This window comes from Chrysoperla carnea, chromosome 2, assembly GCF_905475395.1.
Source record: "Chrysoperla carnea chromosome 2, inChrCarn1.1, whole genome shotgun sequence".
NCBI classification, from domain to species: Eukaryota; Metazoa; Arthropoda; class Insecta; order Neuroptera; family Chrysopidae; genus Chrysoperla; species Chrysoperla carnea.
In genome coordinates, this window is record NC_058338.1 from 70100022 (window position 1) to 70121002 (window position 20981).

The window sequence follows — 20981 nt, forward strand, 5'->3', positions numbered from 1 at the left end:
ACTATTTATCATTTTTATCAAAATATTCAACAAAATTCGATTTATGGAGACTTTCGACCTTAGAGATTTCTATTTTTAATCCACGAACCAAAAAAAGGGTTTTATAAGTTTGACCGCTATGTGTGCATGCCTGACTGTGGCATCGTAGCGCCTAAACGGATAAACCTATTTGAATTTTTTTATTTCGTTATTTAATAGAGAAAGGTTATTTAATGGAGAGTTTCTATTTCGTATTTTAAATGTCTATGATGTTTAATACATAGTTTTATGTGTATTAAACTTTCGAACAACGTTATTAAAATATCGTAACGTAACGTTAAAAACCGTTTTCAATAAGGAAATGATACAATCAACGTTTAATTTCCTCGGTCTTTATTGACGCACACGTGATTTATCAAAAATAAAAACACATTTGTCTTGATTTTCAAATTCAATGTTAATAAGTTGTATTCTTTTTTTTACAGATAGCTAGTGCCAGCCTTGAGCTGGACTGCAGTAATGACTACGGATATATCCCTCGTCCGATGGGACCCTACACAACAGCAAGAGATTATTGAAGACTATGAATACGATGGCGGAAATTCATCATCGCGACTTTTCGAACGATCCAGAATTAAAGCATTAGCTGGTAAGCATTTTTTTTAAACTTAATTCAATCTAGCATAAGAAAATTTCTCCAATGATGAAAATTGCTGAATTGATTTAAAATGATTTTTATCGATTAGTCTTTCTGAAGCCATTTTAAATTGAATATGAAGTGAAATATTTGTGAAATTGAATTTTCTATATTTTGAATTTTCCTATCAACTTTTGACTGTTAAATAATAGTATAGTTTGCAACAACGACCCCCAACGGTGTCAGCGTGTTCCACTTTTTCTTTTTTTCTCTTTTAGTCTTCGTAAATCTACCTGATGCTCTCGCCTAGGCGAACTTTACACGAGGCCTGTATCATTTCCTACTCTTGCCACATGACTTATCCGCCACTAACTGCAGAGTGTAATTGTCAATTCGCACACTCACTTTTCTTTCTCAAATGCGGGTTTCGCTCTATCTTTCTGCACGATTTTCCGTATAATAAGCTATTTGTCGCATGGAAACAGTCAAAAATAAGTGTAATTATTCTACACGAGTAAAGAAAAACTAATATTGGATTTATTACAATTTAATATCGTGTTTTATTTAATTAAACCATGTAGATAAAGAAATTAATTACCATGTTTAGGATTCCGTAGAGACACAAAACATTAGGCTACCGAATAGAGGCTGCGTTAAATTGTTTATTTAATATATTGTTTATTTTATTACTTTTTTGATGAAATACCATACTTCATTAAGAACCGAAATATTTAAAACTCAACTGTCTTAAAATCGACTTTTTCATGACGTTTCGAGCTCTTATACCAATTGTAAATAATACAATTTTATCTAAAAAGAATATTTATTTTGAAATTAAATTTAAATTATCAAACAAACACGATTTTTATCTCTTGATAAATAATCAATTTAGGTAGTATATTTAAAAATTTTATCTTTATTACAATTTTAACTACTAAGCCTCAAGGTCTCTCTAAGGCACAAACATTCTTACGTACAAAAATTTTGACCATTAAAAAATTACATTTTATCTAAACGGACACCCAGAGTTTTTATGTATGAATCATTCTAAAATATATAAAATATAAAAAGTAAACTAAAACGTTGTAGGTAGGTAGTTAATTTGATTGGGATTTGCATAAAAATAATTTACCTAAAACAGGCCTATGCGCAGGAATTATCCACGAGAGGAGTTCAAACTTTGTTCATCATGTTCATAAAGTCAATAAAAACAACAAACTTTTTTTCGAGTAAGATAACCTTTTATTATCAAAAACTCTGTCCACATTGACCTCTACATCGCCATGTATATTGAGCGAGGCTTAATTAGCCGATCTACAGACATTGTCGATGTAAATGTGTCAAAAAAAAAAAAAACGCATGCCCTTACACAAAGTATATATTCTATAGGGTGCGTTTTTTATGGCGCAGAGATAAGTTTTGAGATGACGTAAAGTTGAAGAGAATTATTCATTTGTCGCTTTTGTCACAAGCAAAACTGCCAGAATCCGGATATCACGGGAATCATCGTGCAAAATTGAATAGTTTAATTCCAAAATTTGAGCGCAAGAGTCTTCATCAAAATTTTTCATTTTGTTGAGAAAGAGCATTGAGTCTGTTATGAAGCGAACCTTGGCTTCCGTAATTCTATGTCGTATTCACCGCAGATATGGCTCACGATTTTGAAATTTTTTCTGAATTCTTTCTCCAGCGTTTTCTCTTCTTTCAATCAAAGTCTGTTACGTATCATTAACCAGTTCGATAATTTCGCCAAGATCCAGGTTTTCTGTTTGAAGTACTCGATCCAAAGACAAAGTCAAAGATTGTACCGAGCTCAAAATATGCATAGATATATATACTATATTGCTAATTTCAAATTTTTGTGGAGAGATTCTTAATGGGAGGGGTTAAAATCCCCCAAACCCCTGCCGTGCGCACGACCCTGCCTAAAGTCATTAAAAAAAATCATCCATCGCATTCAAAAAACGCTCAATCAAAAGCGGATTATCTCTCTTCCCCTCCGAATTCATCGAACTCCATTGTAATGCATGCATGTCGAAAAATTGCAAAAATCGCTTTTCGTTATATACTCAGTTTTTTGGAAAGACAAAAATATATTTTTTGTTTCAATCCTATTTCAATTCTATTGTCCGGAGAGCTATGTTTCGCAAACCGGAATAGCTCAAAACCGGATGGGTGGCATCTGTAGAAACATGTTTCCATAAACGGTATCAATGGCAGCCTGACCACATGAATCATTAGCTAACCTCCTTTTCAAAGAAAGTGAGCAATTTTTCTTCATTGATAATGAAATTTTACAAAAATTTCTTCGCACATTTCGAACATCCTATTAAGTAGATGTCGAAAATGACATTAGTTAAAATTTATTTTTATGGTCGTCCAAATAAAGAAAAACCATAGAAACTAAAGTTTGAAATAATTTGTCAATACTTTTAATTATTGAAAACATTTTTTTGATTGTTTTATACTAAAAACTATTTATTCTATTTTATTGCAAATATAATTTTAATTTTTAATAATAAAAATGTATGACTAACCACAAACAAACTTCCTGATGCCCTTATCAATATCTGATACCCTTCTTTTAGCTAAAGTTTGCTTGAATTAAACGAAACTGTTCTAGTTTCTATTTAAAGTTTGTCAATGTTATTTGTGTGTAATAATTGTGTAAAATGGGTGTTACCGATGGACTTGAAGGGCTTGAATTGTGGTATGATCGAATTGTCGTAGATCTTCGAGGTATAATTTAATCCAAACTTAATATAATTTTCTGTATTTGTGTTTGATATGTGATAAATTTGTTGAAAAAGCAAGTGAATTTCAATAATTAAAATGGATACCATGTTGGTAAATTTTTCAATAGTAATAAAATAATGTGAATACAAAAAATTCAAATGCCATAAATTGAACAAAAGTGGACTCTATTTCTGAGCTCTACTCAATCTCTTCTTTGTCTAACTGTAAATTCCCTAAAAGGTTTTTTTTCATAAAAACTTCCAAATTTAGGGAATTTAGGGAAAAAACAATTTCCCTTTATTTTTAAACAAACGAAATTAAAATTTGTATTTGTGCAACTTTAAGTTTTACCATATTCATATTTGTCTCATCTTTTCTTTGTCATTGAATGTGTTTGATCGATTCAGGTGTTCGGTAAATAAATTCGACGATCTGCAGGCAACCAGATGTTGTAATGCCGGTTTTCCACTAAACGGACAAACAAAAACAAAAGAGAAACTCGTGTCGAAAAAAACAAAACTACAACTTTTTACAAACTTTTTGAAGACTTTCAATTTAATAGCCATTACAGTTTCAATTTTGTTTTCCAACAAAAACTCAACTGCTCGTTTAGTGGAAAACAAGCATGAAGAGTGCTATTTGTATGAAAATCGTTTCTTTTGTTTACTAAGCACTCGATCGACCAAAAGGCAGCTATTTACCATTCCATTATTAAAGTTTCGAAGTTTTGTAGAGTTTGAATTGCTTAAGTAGCTACATTATTTAAAATTTCCAAAAAAGTACATTTCTATATGATCATCTTGAAAGATTTACCCAACCTGCAGTGATATGCTCCATAATAACCCCCTCTCTTCCCCATTTTTTGGTTAAAAAGAATTTTTGGACGAATGACACTGAGGGATGAAATGTTTAATTTTTTTTTTGAAGGATATCGTTAAATAAGTTTTATAAAAATCGTACATCAAATGAATATTTTGCCGGATGTAAGATCCCACAGGATTGTATTATTTAGTACTTTTGCACTATTATTGCACCTCTGATTATTGAATAATCAGGAATATGCTGAATCTCCAAAAATATTTGTTTAACGCAGTTTTATCCTTCTCAATTTTATATATTCATCTGATAAGTTATTTGAATAAATTATGCTGCGACCAGACTCGAACGCGGGCAATAAAAATAGGCAAAGATAAATGGTCAAATAAAATCTCATAATGAATTAATTATTTTCACTTTTTGATGTTATGTACTGCTTGATTTTTGCCTATTTTCGGTGTTGTTTGTTATTCGCACCGTATCTGGCCGTAACTTTCTTTAGATACAACAATTTTTATTTTGTTTTGTAATATTACAGACTTTTTATTAGAAATATTTTATAATATTAATTTAGATTTGTTTACATTAAATCCCATTAAAATTATTTATTACAAACATAACTTAAAATATTTATAATCGTAGACAGACGACCTATTTTTTTAAGTACAAAAAAAAGCTTAGGCATAATCCGAGATTTATTTTAATAGCGTTCTTGTTTTTTTCATTTTTCTATCCATTTTATTAGTTTAAAAAACTTCAAAATACTTTGGAATTCGATATAATAATCTAATAGATAGTAATTAAACTTTGGGTTTACTATCAAAAATTTATATAAATTTTAAACATATTAGTCAGTTAATGCTTGGAATAAGCATTTCAAAGAAATATTGAATTTATTTTGACTTAAATATGGCAATTGCTGGATTAAATACTACCCTTAACAATTATTCACTAAAATAAACACAGGAGGTAATTTATAAACAAGAAACTAACTTCTCACAAAATGAGTGTCGCAACTAAGTTTCTATCCTTTAAGTGAAATAAGTAAAATAGTACTTTTTTCTGTCAACTGAAATGAATTTTCCAATAATACTATCGTATTGTTAAAATAGTATTTAATTATCTAGAAATTCGAGCATCACAAACAATCACTTCAATTTGATTTATCTTAGTAAATTATTTATAAATGAAATTATTTAAAAAAATACCTATGAATAATTTGTTTTATTTCAGACGAACGAGAGAGCGTACAGAAAAAAACCTTCCAAAAATGGGTTAATTCACATTTAGTAAGAGTAAATACTCGAATCGGAGATTTATATGTCGATTTGCGTGATGGAAAAAATCTTATTAAATTATTAGAAGTTCTCTCAGGAGAACGATTAGTAAGTTAAAAAAAAAAATTTTATTATGTTTACAAAATTATTATTTGTTTGTTTATTAATTACAGCCACGTCCAACCAAAGGAAAAATGCGTATTCACTGCCTAGAAAATGTCGATAAAGCATTACAGTTTCTTCGAGAACAACGTGTACATTTAGAAAATATGGGTTCCCATGATATAGTTGATGGAAACCCACGATTATCATTAGGTCTTATTTGGACAATTATTTTACGGTTTCAAGTAAGTTTAAATTTTTTTTTTTTTAGAATGTTCCATTTTTAATTTTTATATTTTACATTATTTTGATTTCAAAATTTCCAAGTTATGTATAAACATAAAGCTAATCTGACATAAAATGAGTGTCGCAACTTTTTAAAACTCTCCAAAATCTAGAAAAACAAAATTGTAACAAGCAGGATTAATTTTCTTGTTTTTCTTTATAGATTCAAGATATTACAATTGAAGAAACTGTTAATCAAGAAACAAAATCAGCCAAAGATGCATTGCTTCTTTGGTGTCAAATGAAAACAGCTGGCTATCATAATGTAAATGTTCGTAATTTCACAACATCATGGCGAGATGGTCTTGCATTCAATGCAATCATACATAAACATCGACCTGATCTCATACAATTTGAAAAACTGTCCAAATCAAATGCCATCTATAATTTAAATAATGCATTTAATGTAGCAGAAGATAAATTAGGTTTAACTAAATTATTAGACGCAGAAGGTAAGCAATTGTTTTTATATACAATTTATCGATTACTACGTTTTTGGCTTAATACACATTTACTAAAAAACCTATTTTGAAAATAATTTCACAGTTTGAATGTTATCATGAAGCCCGAAACATGTCACAAAGTAAAGACAACTTTCTAGTTTATACGTAACTTTCTAGTTTATAGAAATTACATTATTCGCAGTGGTCCCGGATTCCAATTGAGACCAGACTACCCATAAAAGTTTAACCCTCTCGATGAAAATCTAATTTGACTAATTGAATTTTTGACCCAAGATATTCCCATAAAACTGAAAAATTCGAAATATCTCAACACTTTGGGACACTCTTTTCAAGAAATAAACTAAACGTAGTTTTTGATCTGGTTTTGGTTAATTAGTATACTAATTCCAATAATTTTTAAATTTTAGATATTTTTGTCGAACATCCAGACGAAAAATCAATAATCACATATGTAGTCACATATTATCATTACTTTAGTAAAATGAAACAAGAAACAGTCCAAGGAAAACGTATTGGAAAAGTGGTTGGAATTGCAATGGAAAATGATCGTATGATTCACGAATACGAAAGTCTTACCAGTGATTTATTACAATGGATTGAGGCAACCATCACTGCATTAGGTGATCGACGATTTGCTAACTCATTAGTCGGTGTCCAACAACAACTTGCACAATTTAGTAATTATCGAACAGTTGAAAAACCACCAAAATTCGTCGAAAAAGGAAACTTAGAAGTTTTACTCTTTACATTACAATCGAAAATGCGAGCAAACAATCAAAAACCATACACACCAAAAGAGGGTAAAATGATCTCTGATATTAATAAAGCATGGGATCGTTTGGAGAAAGCAGAACATGAACGTGAATTAGCTTTACGCGAAGAACTTATACGTCAAGAGAAATTAGAACAACTTGCAGCACGATTCAATCGTAAAGCAAGCATGCGAGAAACATGGTTATCAGAAAATCAAAGACTTGTATCACAAGATAACTTTGGATTTGATTTGGCTGCTGTTGAAGCAGCTGCTAAGAAACATGAAGCTATCGAAACAGACATTTTCGCTTATGAAGAGCGTGTCCAAGCTGTTGTAGCTGTTTCACAAGAATTAGAAGCTGAAAATTACCATGATATTGATCGAATAAATGCTCGTAAAGATAATGTTCTTCGCTTATGGCATTATTTATTAGAATTATTACGCGCAAGACGTATGCGATTAGAGCTTTCGCTAAATTTACAACAAAACTTCCAAGAAATGATCTATATATTAGATTCCATGGAGGAAATTAAACAACGATTGCTTACCGATGATTATGGCAAACATTTGATGGGTGTTGAAGATCTTTTACAAAAACACTCACTTGTTGAAGCTGATATTAACGTACTCGGGGAACGTGTTAAAGGCGTTGTTTCCCAATCACAACGTTTTCTCGAAGATGAATCAGTGGAAGGTTATCGTCCATGTGATCCTGCAATTATAATTGAACGTGTTCAACAACTAGAAGACGCATATGCAGAACTTGTACGATTGGCTGTCGAACGGCGAGGACGACTTGAGGAGAGCCGAAAATTATGGCAATTCTATTGGGATATGGCTGACGAAGAAAACTGGATTAAGGAAAAAGAGCAAATTGTTACAGCTGGTGATATTGGCCACGATTTAACAACAATCAATCTATTGTTATCAAAACATAAAGCTTTGGAGAATGAAATCAATAGTCATGAACCACAACTAATGGCAATTGCAGCTGATGGTGACGAATTAATTCGCCAACAACATTTTGGTTCAGATCGTATTCAAGAACGTTTACAAGAAATTTTGGATATGTGGAACCATTTGTTAGATTTATCTGCATTCCGTAGAAAAAGGCTAGAAGAAGCTGTAGATTATCATCAATTATTTGCCGATGCGGATGATATTGATATTTGGATGTTAGATACATTACGACTTGTTTCGAGTGAAGACGTTGGTCGTGATGAAGCTAATGTTCAATCATTACTTAAAAAACATAAGGATGTCACAGATGAACTTAAAAATTATGGTTCTACAATTGAAGCATTACATCAACAAGCATCCCAACTTGGTCCACAAGATACCAAATCACCTGAAGTTGTTGAACGATTGGCATCAATTGATAACAGATATAAGGAGTTGTTGGAATTAGCTAAACTTCGTAAACAACGTCTTCTCGACGCATTATCACTCTACAAACTATTCTCTGAAAGCGATGGCGTTGAACAATGGATTGGCGAAAAAGATCGTATGTTACAGACAATGGTACCAGCCAAGGATATTGAGGATGTTGAAATAATGAAACATCGTTACGATGGTTTCGAAAAGGAAATGAATTCAAATGCTTCACGTGTAGCGGTTGTCAACCAATTAGCCAGACAATTATTGCATGTTGAGCATCCAAATTCAGAACAAATTGTACAACGACAAAATCAATTGAATCAAAAATGGGCTGAATTACGTGAAAAAGCTGAAGCTAAACGTGATGAACTTAATTCTGCACATGGCGTACAAACCTTCCATATTGAATGTCGTGAAACAGTTTCATGGATTGAAGATAAGAAACGTATCTTACAATCTACAGATAGTTTGGAAATGGATTTAACTGGTATTATGACATTACAAAGAAGATTATCAGGAATGGAACGCGATCTTGCAGCTATTCAAGCTAAACTTGATGCACTTGAACAAGAAGCTGATAAAATTGAAAAGGATCATCCAGATGAAGCTGCAGTTATCCGTGAAAGAATCACACAAATTCAGATCATTTGGGAACAATTGACACAAATGGTAAGCTTTAATTTTTCATATTGTTTGGGCTCCGTAATTTTTCAATTTGGCCTAACCATTTAATAGCCAGACACAGACCCTCTTCCTTTGATTAAACATGTGGCGCACCAAGCCTTATGTTGATGGTCAAATTTAAACTCGTAGAGGTGCTTTGTAATCTTGCAGAGGAACTTCCCTCTTAAACTATAAAGCATTTAGTTATTACCGATAAATGAGACAATCTGGACCAATTCAATTTTTGAGAATTACGAAACTAAAACTTTTATTGATTCAATTGAGGAAATAAGTTAATAGTTATTTTTCCTTAAATTTCAGCTTAAAGAACGTGATTCTAAATTGGAAGAAGCTGGTGATTTACACAGATTCTTACGTGATTTGGATCATTTCCAAGCTTGGTTAACAAAAACACAAACAGATGTTGCATCAGAAGATACACCTGCTTCTTTGGCTGAAGCCGAAAAATTATTATCACAACATCAAACTATTCGAGAAGAAATTGATAATTATACTGATGATTATTCAAAGATGATGGAATACGGAGAACGTTTAACAGAGGTAAGAAACATTATTCCATGACCACTTCTTATCTAACTTGAATTTATTAAATACTCAATGATGAAATTTGCAAATTATTGATTTAAAATGATTTTTTGATTAGTCTTTCTGAGGGTATTTAATTTCAAAAATTCTAAAAATCATTAGATATCTAGTGAAATGCTAAGTGTTTTAAATTTTTTCCAAATACACAATTTTCTTCAAACTCGAAAGGTGAAATTCAAGTATTCTAAAAATAAATAAAAATTTGCACACAAACATTGCCATTATTAAATTAAAGATTAATAATTTTTTTTGAAATTTTAGGAACCTCCAACACAAGACGATCCACAATACATGTTCTTACGCGAACGTCTTAAGGCTTTAAAAGACGGATGGGCTGAATTACATCAAATGTGGGAAAATCGACAACAATTATTATCACAATCACTTAGCTTGCAAATGTTAGGTCGTGATGCACGACAAGCTGAAGTATTATTGTCCCAACAAGAACACGTCCTTAGCAAAGATGAAACTCCATCCAATCTTGAACAAGCTGAGAACTTAATCAAACGTCATGAAGCATTCTTAACCACAATGGAAGCAAATGACGATAAAGTAAATTCAGTCGTTCAATATGCACAACGATTAGTAAACGAAGGTCACTTTGATAGTGATAAGATTGCTAAACGTGCTGATAGTATAAACGATAGACGTAATGCTAATCGTGAAAAAGCCTTCCAACAATTAGACAAACTTAAGGATCTATTAGAATTGCATCAATTCTTACGTGATTGTGAAGAAATTGCTGAATGGGTACAAGAAAAACATATTATTGCACAAGATGAAACATATCGATCAGCTAAAACCGTACACTCGAAATGGACACGGCATCAAGCATTTGAAGCTGAAATTGCAGCGAACAAAGAACGATTACATAAATTACAGCAAGCCGCTGAAGAATTAATCAAAGAGAAACCTGAATTTGCTGATTTAATTTCACCAAAAGTATCCGAATTAGATGAAACATTTGATGATTTAGAGAAAACCACAAAAGATAAAGGTGAACGTTTGTTTGACGCCAACCGAGAAGTTCTTATTCATCAAACTTGTGACGATATTGACTCATGGATGACCGATCTTGAAAAGCAAATTGAAAATGAAGATACTGGTAACGATTTGGCATCAGTCAATATTCTAATGCAAAAACAACAAATGATCGAAACACAAATGGCAGTTAAGGCTCGTCAAGTATCCGAATTGGAGAATCAAGCTGAACATTTACAAAAAACTGTCCCAGAAGAAAAGATGGGTGATATTAAAGAAAAGAAGATTCGTGTCGAACAACGATTTGAGCAACTTAAAGCACCACTTTTGGATCGTCAAAAACAATTGGAAAAGAAAAAAGAAGCATTCCAATTCCGGCGTGACGTTGAAGATGAAAAACTATGGATTGATGAGAAATTACCACAAGCTAATAGCACTGAATATGGCAACAGTTTGTTTAACGTTCATATGCTTAGGAAAAAGAATCAATCATTACGTAACGAAATTGATAATCATGAACCAAGAATAATGCTTATTTGTAATAATGGCCAAAAATTAATTGATGAAGGTCATGAATCAGCACCCGAATTCCAAAAACTTATTAATGAACTTCTGGAAAAATGGCAACAATTGAAGGAAGCTGTTGAAAATCGAAGAAATAAATTATTACAATCAGAAAAAGCACAACAGTACTTCTTTGATGCAAATGAAGCGGAATCATGGATGAGTGAACAAGAATTGTATATGATGGTAGAGGATCGTGGCAAAGATGAAATATCTGCACAAAATTTAATGAAAAAACACGAAACATTAGAATTAGCGGTAGAAGACTATGCTGATACAATTAGACAATTAGGTGAAACTGCACAACAACTTATTGCTGAAAATCATCCACATAGTGATCAAATAGCTGTTAAACAATCACAAGTTGATAAATTATACGCTGGATTAAAAGATTTAGCTGGCGAACGACGTGCTAAATTAGATGAAGCATTACAATTATTTATGTTGAACCGTGAAGTTGGTGATTTAGAACAATGGATCGCAGAGCGGGAATTAGTTGCAGGATCACATGAACTTGGCCAAGATTACGATCATGTTACAGTAAGTTGAAATAAATCATATTAAATTTCCAAAGTTGTAATTTCTATTTTTTTTTGTAGTTATTATGGGAACGCTTCAAAGAGTTTGCACGCGACACTGAAACTATTGGCAGTGAACGAGTGGCCACCGTAAATGGAATTGCAGATCAATTAATCAGTGTTGGACATTCCGATTCAGCCACAATTGCTGAATGGAAAGATGGATTAAATGAAGCATGGCAAGATCTTTTAGAATTAATTGAAACACGAACACAAATGCTAGCCGCATCTCGTGAACTACATAAATTCTTCCATGATTGCAAAGATGTATTGTCTAGAATACTTGAAAAACAACATGCTATTTCTGATGAACTTGGACGTGATGCTGGCTCTGTTTCTGCCTTACAACGTAAACATCAAAACTTCTTGCAAGATTTAATGACTTTACAATCACAAGTAAGAATTATTATTGTTAATAATATAATAATAATATAAAATAGGAGCCATTCATCCCTTCAATTGGGCAAAGGCCTCCTCCAGAATACACCACTCATCCCTATCTAATATCCTTCTTGGTAGCCCTTCTCTGGGTACGGTTATACGGTGTCCATACGGTAGAACGTAATGTCCATCTATAGTCTCTTATTATCAGAAGATGTGTCTCACCCATCTCCACTTCAGAATTTTTACACTTACTACTACATCCTTTTCTTTTGTTTTTTTGTCTGATTTCGTATCAGCTTTTGTAATACCAGGATAGAGCGTTCCATGTTTCTTTGGCACGTTAGGAGTTTTTTGTAATTCTTATTTGTATAGGCGCCTGTTTGTGAGCCGTAAGTTAAAATGGGCGAGATACATGTATCCGAAACTTTAATTTTTAGGCTTAGCGGTAAAGAACCGGCGCTTCGGCCATATTTTCAAAAGATAGGATTTGTTCTAGGTATTTAAATCTTGATATTACAATTATTATTATTATGAAAACAAAATAGTGAATCTTATGAGCCTAGTTGGTATTGAGCTGGTTCGGCGCCCCAAAGATCCCTGGACTCGAAAAGTGCCACAGCGAGAGGAATTTCCCACGGCACCGGAATCAGGATTTGAGATGGGAAATGGTCACCATTTATCATAAACCCCTTGACGTTCTGCCAAAAACCATATTCCATAAAAATGTGTGCTTGAGGTATCCTTTTACTAAATTGAATAATTAATTTAGGTGCAACAAATTCAAGAAGAATCAGCTAAATTACAAGCATCGTATGCTGGCGACAAAGCTAAAGAAATTACAAATAGAGAAGGTGAAGTTGTAGCAGCTTGGGCACATCTACAAGCTATGTGCGATGCTAGAAAGCATAAATTAGCCGATACTGGTGATTTATTCAAATTCTTTAATTTAGTTCGTAATTTAATGTTATGGATGGACGATGTTGTACGACAGATGAACACTTCAGAAAAACCAAGGTAAAATAATTTAAAGCCAAACTCACGCGAACGTTTAAATTAACATCTGTTTAAACCTTTAAACGTGTACATTCTGCGCTAGACGCTTAATGTATTGCAAATCGCAAATTTAAACTGATATTGAATTTTTAAACGTCTCATCTAAATAAGGGTTAAATTTTAATGAGATGATATTTTGTTTACAGAGATGTTAGTGGGGTAGAACTATTAATGAATAATCATCAAAGTTTGAAGGCTGAAATAGATGCTCGTGAGGATAATTTTACAGCTTGTGTTTCTTTGGGTAAAGAATTACTAGCTCGTAATCATTATGCTAGTGCAGACATAAAAGAAAAATTGCTAGCCTTAACAAATCATCGCAACACAGTTTTACATCGTTGGGAAGAACGCTGGGAGAATTTACAACTCAGTAAGTACAACTATTATAAAGAATACAATGCGATGTCCTATTTAAATGGTTACCTAAATTAAGTATTTCACCTAAATCCTCTCTACCTAAAGTTCACTTTATTATCTGATGCCATTCTGACAAAAATGGAAATAGTTTTGGAATTCGATTCTTCCACGAATAATCCCAATCTGTTTACCTCCCGTATAAAATTGTTTGAGCCAACTCCAGAAAACTTTATTTTATAGCCCACAACCTCAAAGTGTTTGCAAAAAGACCTTTCAAAACTTGAATAAGTTTTGAATAATAAATAAAATATTTCATTTTTCCTTTAGTTTTGGAAGTATATCAATTCGCTCGAGATGCAGCTGTAGCAGAAGCATGGCTTATTGCCCAAGAACCATATTTAATGAGTCAAGAATTAGGTCACACAATCGATGAGGTTGAGAATTTAATAAAGAAACATGAAGCATTTGAAAAATCCGCTGCAGCTCAAGAAGACAGATTTAGTGCATTGGAGCGATTAACTACGGTATGTTTTCATTGTTTAATTTTTTTGTAATTATTTCTATTTATTTAAATAATTGCAGTATTTGTGCATGATAATTCGTTAATACGTGGTGTTGGGAATTGAAACTAAAATTTTTATTCATATATTTCAACTAATAAAATCATATTTGAAAATACTCAAAATAGTAGATTTGGGGTATTAATTTTTTAGTTTTTAATAGTAAATAATGAAGGTAATTAAAATCGTCAGAAAAAAATTCAAACAGAGTAGTAATTTAAAATTAATATTATCTCGAGTACTGAAAAAAGTATTTTTTTTTGAAAATTTAATCATTAATTATCAATAAAAAATTTAAGTGAAATTATGTTTGAATAATGATGCTATCTGACGAAAATTATGTGTGATCAGTGAAGGAGACTTACCGTTTAGATAAAAAAAAAACAAATATCTGGACGAACATTATATTTCGAATCATTAAAAGAAAAAACGAAATTATTCACCATTTAGTTTCCATAAAATAATAAATTAAATATTATATTTAGAGGATTATTTTTAATGGGGGGGAGTATGTTGTGCATTCATCGTAGTATATGTGTGAGACAGTATGTTTAGAAGTACAGTGACAGTAAAAAAGCTTGGTTTAAAACCTTAGTTATGTAGATATGTATAGCGTAGGTAATAAGCCAATAATTTTTGACTGGACTGTTGAGATAGAACTAAGTGATGATAATAACTACATAATAATTTAAATACGTATTTATAATATAAAAAATATATTGTAGTAAATTAAATAAATCTACTATTTTGATACTATTTTCAAATATGAACGTTATCAAAACAAAACAAACGATTCATGAACGATGAACAAAAACAAAAAGATTTATTAACGTAATATTTATTATGTTTATAATAAAAATGAATCAATGTATAAAATAAAATTCTTATAAAATATTTGTGTCAAATTACAAAATATTACATACACTTAACACTGTTTTATTAAACAATTCTATGTTTTATGTTGTGTAGTGATCGCATCGCATACACTTGTTAATTATTATAAATGTTTAATCTAAAAAAATTATTGTTTATAACTCTGTGGTTGTTTTTTCACACAGTAATACTAGAAGCCATTACACTAAGTCCTGCCTTATTGAATAATGAGATTTATGTACAATTGTTCGAAAACCGAAGTTAAATCGTGCTTTGTAGAATTATGCCTGTATACAAGTTTTTATTTTTAAACTTCCGTTATCAAATGGTGTTTAAAATTTCGTCATTACCGTCGAAATTACAATAAGCCTTGTAATTTCACCATTTTTCATTCGATTTTCATTAAAATTATCTTAGCAAGTTGCTTATGTGAATCGCTATGCAATTTTTGAATTAAGTTAAAAAATTTCAAGGTAGCTTTTCTCTATTCATAAAACCGAGGGATTAAATTTTGAAACCGTGTACGGTGAGATGAGTAATGAGATTTTTTTCATCCTTTATTTTATAGACTGATAGGAAGTAGACTCCTTTTTTCAACTCTAACGAAAATGTCTTCTTTAATGTTACTATTTATTACTCAACACATACATTGTAATCATAACTTTATACGCGAATGCGCTTAACCCATTTTTTATTTAAAAAAATAAAAAAAAAAAAAAAACCCGGTTCACCTCAAAACCTTATCTAATCTATTTAAAAATAGACTGGTCAGGATTTCCTTTGGTCGACTAATAATCTTATATTCACAGGCATTCTACAAAATACAGGGTGAAAGTGATATAGTATACCAAACTTAATTTTTCGTTTCATTTTCTTACGAATTATTGACAGGGAAGGGAACTAACGTTTAAACCAAAGAGCACGAATCTTCGTAAAGTAGGCTTGGAGACTTTCTCTAACAAACAAAATATCAATTTTGGTTCTTGGACTATTGCAATGTGTATTAAGCGGAAGCGATTTAAAAAATTACTTAACCACTTTAAAAATGGCTTTAGTCGTAATCTTACTTAGATATGTGGCTTACATTGAATACTCCAATGTGCAGCGCCCTTGCTCTCCTCATCATTAAAAAAATTCCCTAAGGTCTATCTACGTATCGTCTAAAATATAAATTTTCAACTAGGAGTATTTTAGAGTAGATGAGCTAGCAAAAAATTACATCAAGTTATCGGGAATGCTCAGATAAATTATGCTCCTAAACTGTTACATCGCAAAGCTTTGTATATTATTTTTCTTCCACTCTGTAGTTTTATAAAAATTATCTATTGTTATGGAAAGAGGCAGGGCTTAATGTGGTGACCTCTAGTATTATAATAATATTGCATTCAATATTAACTAATAAATGTACGGCATTTGACTTAAGTTCAAAAGTGTTGTGTCGTTTGTTCTAAATGTTGCATGAATTCTAGTGTAATTAAAAAATAAGTTATTAAAAAAAGTAATTTAATGTTGTCTTGTTTAATGTTAGCATGTGGTATTTACGCTTGTTTATATTAAATATTTCTATAGCTTGAAGAACAGCAAATGTCTTGTGGGCTTTGGAGACCTGTAGAACCACTGCATGAATCCATTCATTGTTATAATTTCAATGCACCAGATCCACCTCCTAATGATCCTCCTATACAATCCAAAAAAGTAAAACTACGTAAGAAACCACATCTGCAACAAAATGATCGCGATATTGGTGAAATTGTTGAATCGATAATATTGAATAGTGATCGATTTTATAATAAATCGCGTATACCATGTCGCCGAGAATTTACATTATCTGGTGTACGCCGTGTTGCTAGGTCTGTATGTCTTGAAAATAGTAATAATCGTCGCCATAAATCATTTTTATGGGACGATTGGAATCGTAAATCATTACCGAGTTCAGTATTAGATAATGACGATGATGTTGAAAAAATCGCGTTGCTAAATCAAAAAGCAAAATATTTAAGTGATAGTTTAATAAAACATGACGTAAATGGTCAGTTAATGTCAACGAATTCATTTGATTTAAAAAAAGTATGCGAAGATTTTATTTTAGCTGAAAAATATGCATATTTTATAACGGATAGCAAGGATAGTAATCATTATAGTCAAGATAGTGGCACAAAAACAACATTTTCATCGATGAAAACATTAGGTAGTGATAATGTATTTTATCCTCAGCATGACGATGCTGCACTAGCTCGTAAGACATTATCGAATTGTAGAGAACATAGATTTAGTAATTCCTCAACAAATTCCTCTCCTACCTTAAGTATAAATTTTGATAATATTCGCGTTGACGGATTCAATAACAAAGTGGTGAGTACTGAAAACTTATATGAAAATATGATGCATTTTGATGTACCTGCAAGAATGGTACAGGTAGATTTCATATAATCGAGTTAAAATTTTCAAAAAATACTCCTTATAATTTGAACCTTTTTGACAGTTCAAAGAATATTATATTGAGAAACGTAGTTGAGGAAATTTTTATCTTATATCGCGCTACTTGCTTTATATTACAAATGACTGTTTCCACAAAAAAATACCCCTGACTCTTATTTGTGGAAAATTGTTTCAGTTAAACTACTGAACATTGTCGAAAAAATCTAACGTTATTGAGATATTTGTATTTCCAAACATTTGACTCCTTGCAATTAATTGCGCCATACCTCTGGATCAATGAGAAACTTCCGACGATCATTTATTTTCATTATTTTTCTGAACATATTTTATACAATTTGGAGCAAGAATAATTTTGGAGTCTCTGCATTCGAAAATTACGGAATTTTATGAAATCTACCTAATGTTTCACACACGCTATGACCATAGCAAAACCATACTTCCATTTTACGTTGTAACATCATCGTCATTCTGCTTCTACATTTATATATTTTTTTTTAATTTTATTTCATTTTTAATAATTATATTCTATCTATTTATAGTTCGAACTACGCGAATTGAAACGACGTCAAGAACAACGAGAAGCTGAAGAACGAGCAAGGCTAGAAGCTGAAGAAGCTGCACGACAAGCAGCATTAAAAGCTGCTTCACCTAGTCCCGAACCAACTGATACAACTGACACCACACAAGCTGGTGCACAAGCGGTTGAAGAAGAAGGACAAGGTAATTTCTTTAAATATTTATTTTTTGGGATATTTGTTGATTTTGATTTTGATTTGGGGGAACATTTATTACATTTTTTGAAGGGGGAGCGGGTGTATATTTGGGGTTAAAAACATCAGGAAGTGTGTCTTGCACCCCTAAATCATCATGAACATATTATCATATTTGTTCGTAGATAGTATTTGTTTCCTCTGTAGAATAGAAATGCGGTTGTTCACCCTTAAACGTGTTAGAAATAAAAAAATTCGAGTACAAATTGATAAAGTGATTAAAAAGTCTCTATACCTTCTATTTTATTAAACATTGTGCTATTTTATTCAAAAATAATGCAAACTTAAGCCACTAATTTAGTGGCTTTAATATCGATATTTACGTCTCTCATTATTAGTTTTCATCAAAGGACAACATGCCACTGTTTTGCTTAAAGCAACCATGAAAATCTTGTTCAAAGTAATTTCTCTGCTGGTTTGCCTCTTAAACACTGTCTTTTAATTATTTTTTATTGCATTTAGAGTCCTTTGAAAATGAGAAAAACTGTAAACTTTACTGTACCCACACCTATTTCACAGTATCATACAAATACATTCCTGCCTCCACTATATGTTGACCTTTATTACAACAGGTTTCCTTCGAAACTTGTAGTCATATCGTTCAGAGAAGATTACTAGTTTTCTCTTCTTTATTTGTTATCACTTCCGCTTTGTCTGCAATGGTCCGACAGTTGAAATGATAAATTTGCATTGGGATTTTTATTAAATAAATCTCACGTTCCATTAAATTTTTTGCTGGGAATTGCTAGTAAAGAATATCGCACCCTTCGATCTGAACAAGTACCTAGAAAGTATACGTACCTAGAAAGTACACTTGTTTGAGAACTCGAAGAAAGTAGCCAACAGATCTCAAAAGTGTACACCGTCTAAATTTGAGCCTAGTCGTAAAAGTGATTCAATTAAATACACACTTCGTTAACCACTCACTAATCCTTATAAAGGCTAATTGACTAAAAATTCATAATAAACTCAAATTAGATCACCTAAAGCTTAGCTTCTGAAGATATTTATCTGTGAGCAACTTACGATGGGTGGTAAACTTTGAATCTTGCCTATTTCTTTTGAGATAGATTTCTCTTTCCAGGGTTGACCACTGTACCAGCGATTCGTATAGGTGAATAGCCATTGAACTTTTTTTTTGAGTTTTATGTTCCATTGTTTTTCAATTATCACGGAAGAATGCATTAAATTAATTTTTATTAAGCTTGCACGTTTTTGAAATAGCATATTTTGTTTAATAAAACTATTTGATTATACAAAGTATAGATATTTTATAATCACCACAAATTATGATATTAAGTTAATGAATTTTCAGGCTAAAATGGCTTTATAAAATAATATATTTTTACAAGCAGTAGAAATTAGATAAGATTTACTGTTCACCAGAAATCATCCTTGTGGGTTTTGACGTCATATTTCTATTTTCTAACCTATTTTTATAATTTTTAAAGCTATATAATTACCACAAGTTTGAATTGTTCTGAAAACTTATTACCATCACAATGATTATAGATTTGGTAAAAAAATTTAAAAACTTACATAAACACTGCTATAATATTTCTATTTTCACTTGGGTTTTAGTCTCATTATCAGATATTATATAACAGAGATAATAAATCTAAAATCGAACAATACTCTTATATCTAAGGTTAAAATTAAAAAAACAAAATTTTGTTAAAAATTTATAAAAATAAATAAAATATGCATATGTGCCATCTTGAAAGCTTCGCTTTTTGAAATAATTGCAAAATGATATAGGCCAGCAAAAAATTCTTGCTAAATAAATAACACATTTCTAGCACGTGTCTATTTTATTAATCACTAAAGATGTCAATTAAAAGTTGATATAGATTTCACTCTTCAAATTTTGGTTAGAGACAGATTTCTAATTAAAAGTGTGTCTCTTATTAATTTTAAATATGCCATGGGTTTTGTATGGCTTCGAAGGTCAATTATAGACACAATCACAGGAACGTCGGAACGTCAGATCTCGTTAGATCCTTATTTTACATTATATAATTGTGGCAAACGTTCGAGCGGTTAAATCGGCGCTCAAATGGCCAAAGCCATGTTAATATTGTTAAACAATAATAATGAAAGTTATGTAGAATTAATTCGTGAGTGAAATCTATAATTTGAATTGAATCTTTTTCACCCAAACTGTAAATTAATTGTCATCTTCGTGATAAATTTCATTCTATGTGTGTAATGAACTGTCCTTTGTTATCGCACGCTGCGCATTTTAGTGGCGGGTCGCAAGCCATCAACAAATCTTGCGTCACCAGCCCCTGAAGGTGAGTTCTAACAAGAATCAGCTATAAGCCTCCACTTAAATTTTTTTGTCTATTTGTTACATTATTCTACAAATTCGCATATAACATTTTTCCACAGTTTTTTCCCACACAATCAATATGTATTTATTTATTTTCTCCTTACATTTATTTTTTATTTAGTAATGGTGATGGTACGTTGTTGCTAGTAATAAAATAAATATTTTGTAAATATTATTTATTTAAAATCTAAAAATTTATAACAATGTGCATTATATAATAATAATTCTAACTTACATAATAATTATTCACAAGATATGTTGTATAAAAAAAAAAAATCAAATATGGATGCACCATAATTTGTTTTATACTACACAATTTTTTATACTTTTCTTAACAGATTAATACATTTTATTTATTATAAAGTAGCTATCTTCTAGCTAGCTGTGCTAGATT

General features: G+C 31.3%; 1 protein-coding gene across 3 annotated transcripts in view; it reads left to right on the forward strand.

Annotated features, from left to right (window-relative positions):
* Positions 1 to 446: 446 nt before the first annotated feature.
* The window catches only part of LOC123293476 (spectrin beta chain), a 28435-nt gene continuing 7900 nt past the window's right edge, over positions 447 to 20981 (forward strand). For 2 of the 3 annotated variants that reach the window (XM_044874319.1, XM_044874321.1), the window contains exons 1-12: positions 447 to 628; positions 5402 to 5553; positions 5619 to 5792; positions 5996 to 6284; positions 6704 to 9096; positions 9412 to 9651; positions 9958 to 11781; positions 11841 to 12215; positions 12973 to 13217; positions 13403 to 13626; positions 13941 to 14137; positions 18025 to 18205. In XM_044874319.1, coding sequence (XP_044730254.1) covers positions 499 to 628; positions 5402 to 5553; positions 5619 to 5792; positions 5996 to 6284; positions 6704 to 9096; positions 9412 to 9651; positions 9958 to 11781; positions 11841 to 12215; positions 12973 to 13217; positions 13403 to 13626; positions 13941 to 14137; positions 18025 to 18205 — 6424 coding nt within the window. In that variant the 5' untranslated portion in view covers positions 447 to 498. Of the gene's footprint in view, positions 629 to 5401; positions 5554 to 5618; positions 5793 to 5995; positions 6285 to 6703; positions 9097 to 9411; positions 9652 to 9957; positions 11782 to 11840; positions 12216 to 12972; positions 13218 to 13402; positions 13627 to 13940; positions 14138 to 18024; positions 18206 to 20501; positions 20550 to 20981 lie in introns of all 3 variants that reach the window. The other variant, XM_044874320.1, reaches the window with a different exon arrangement.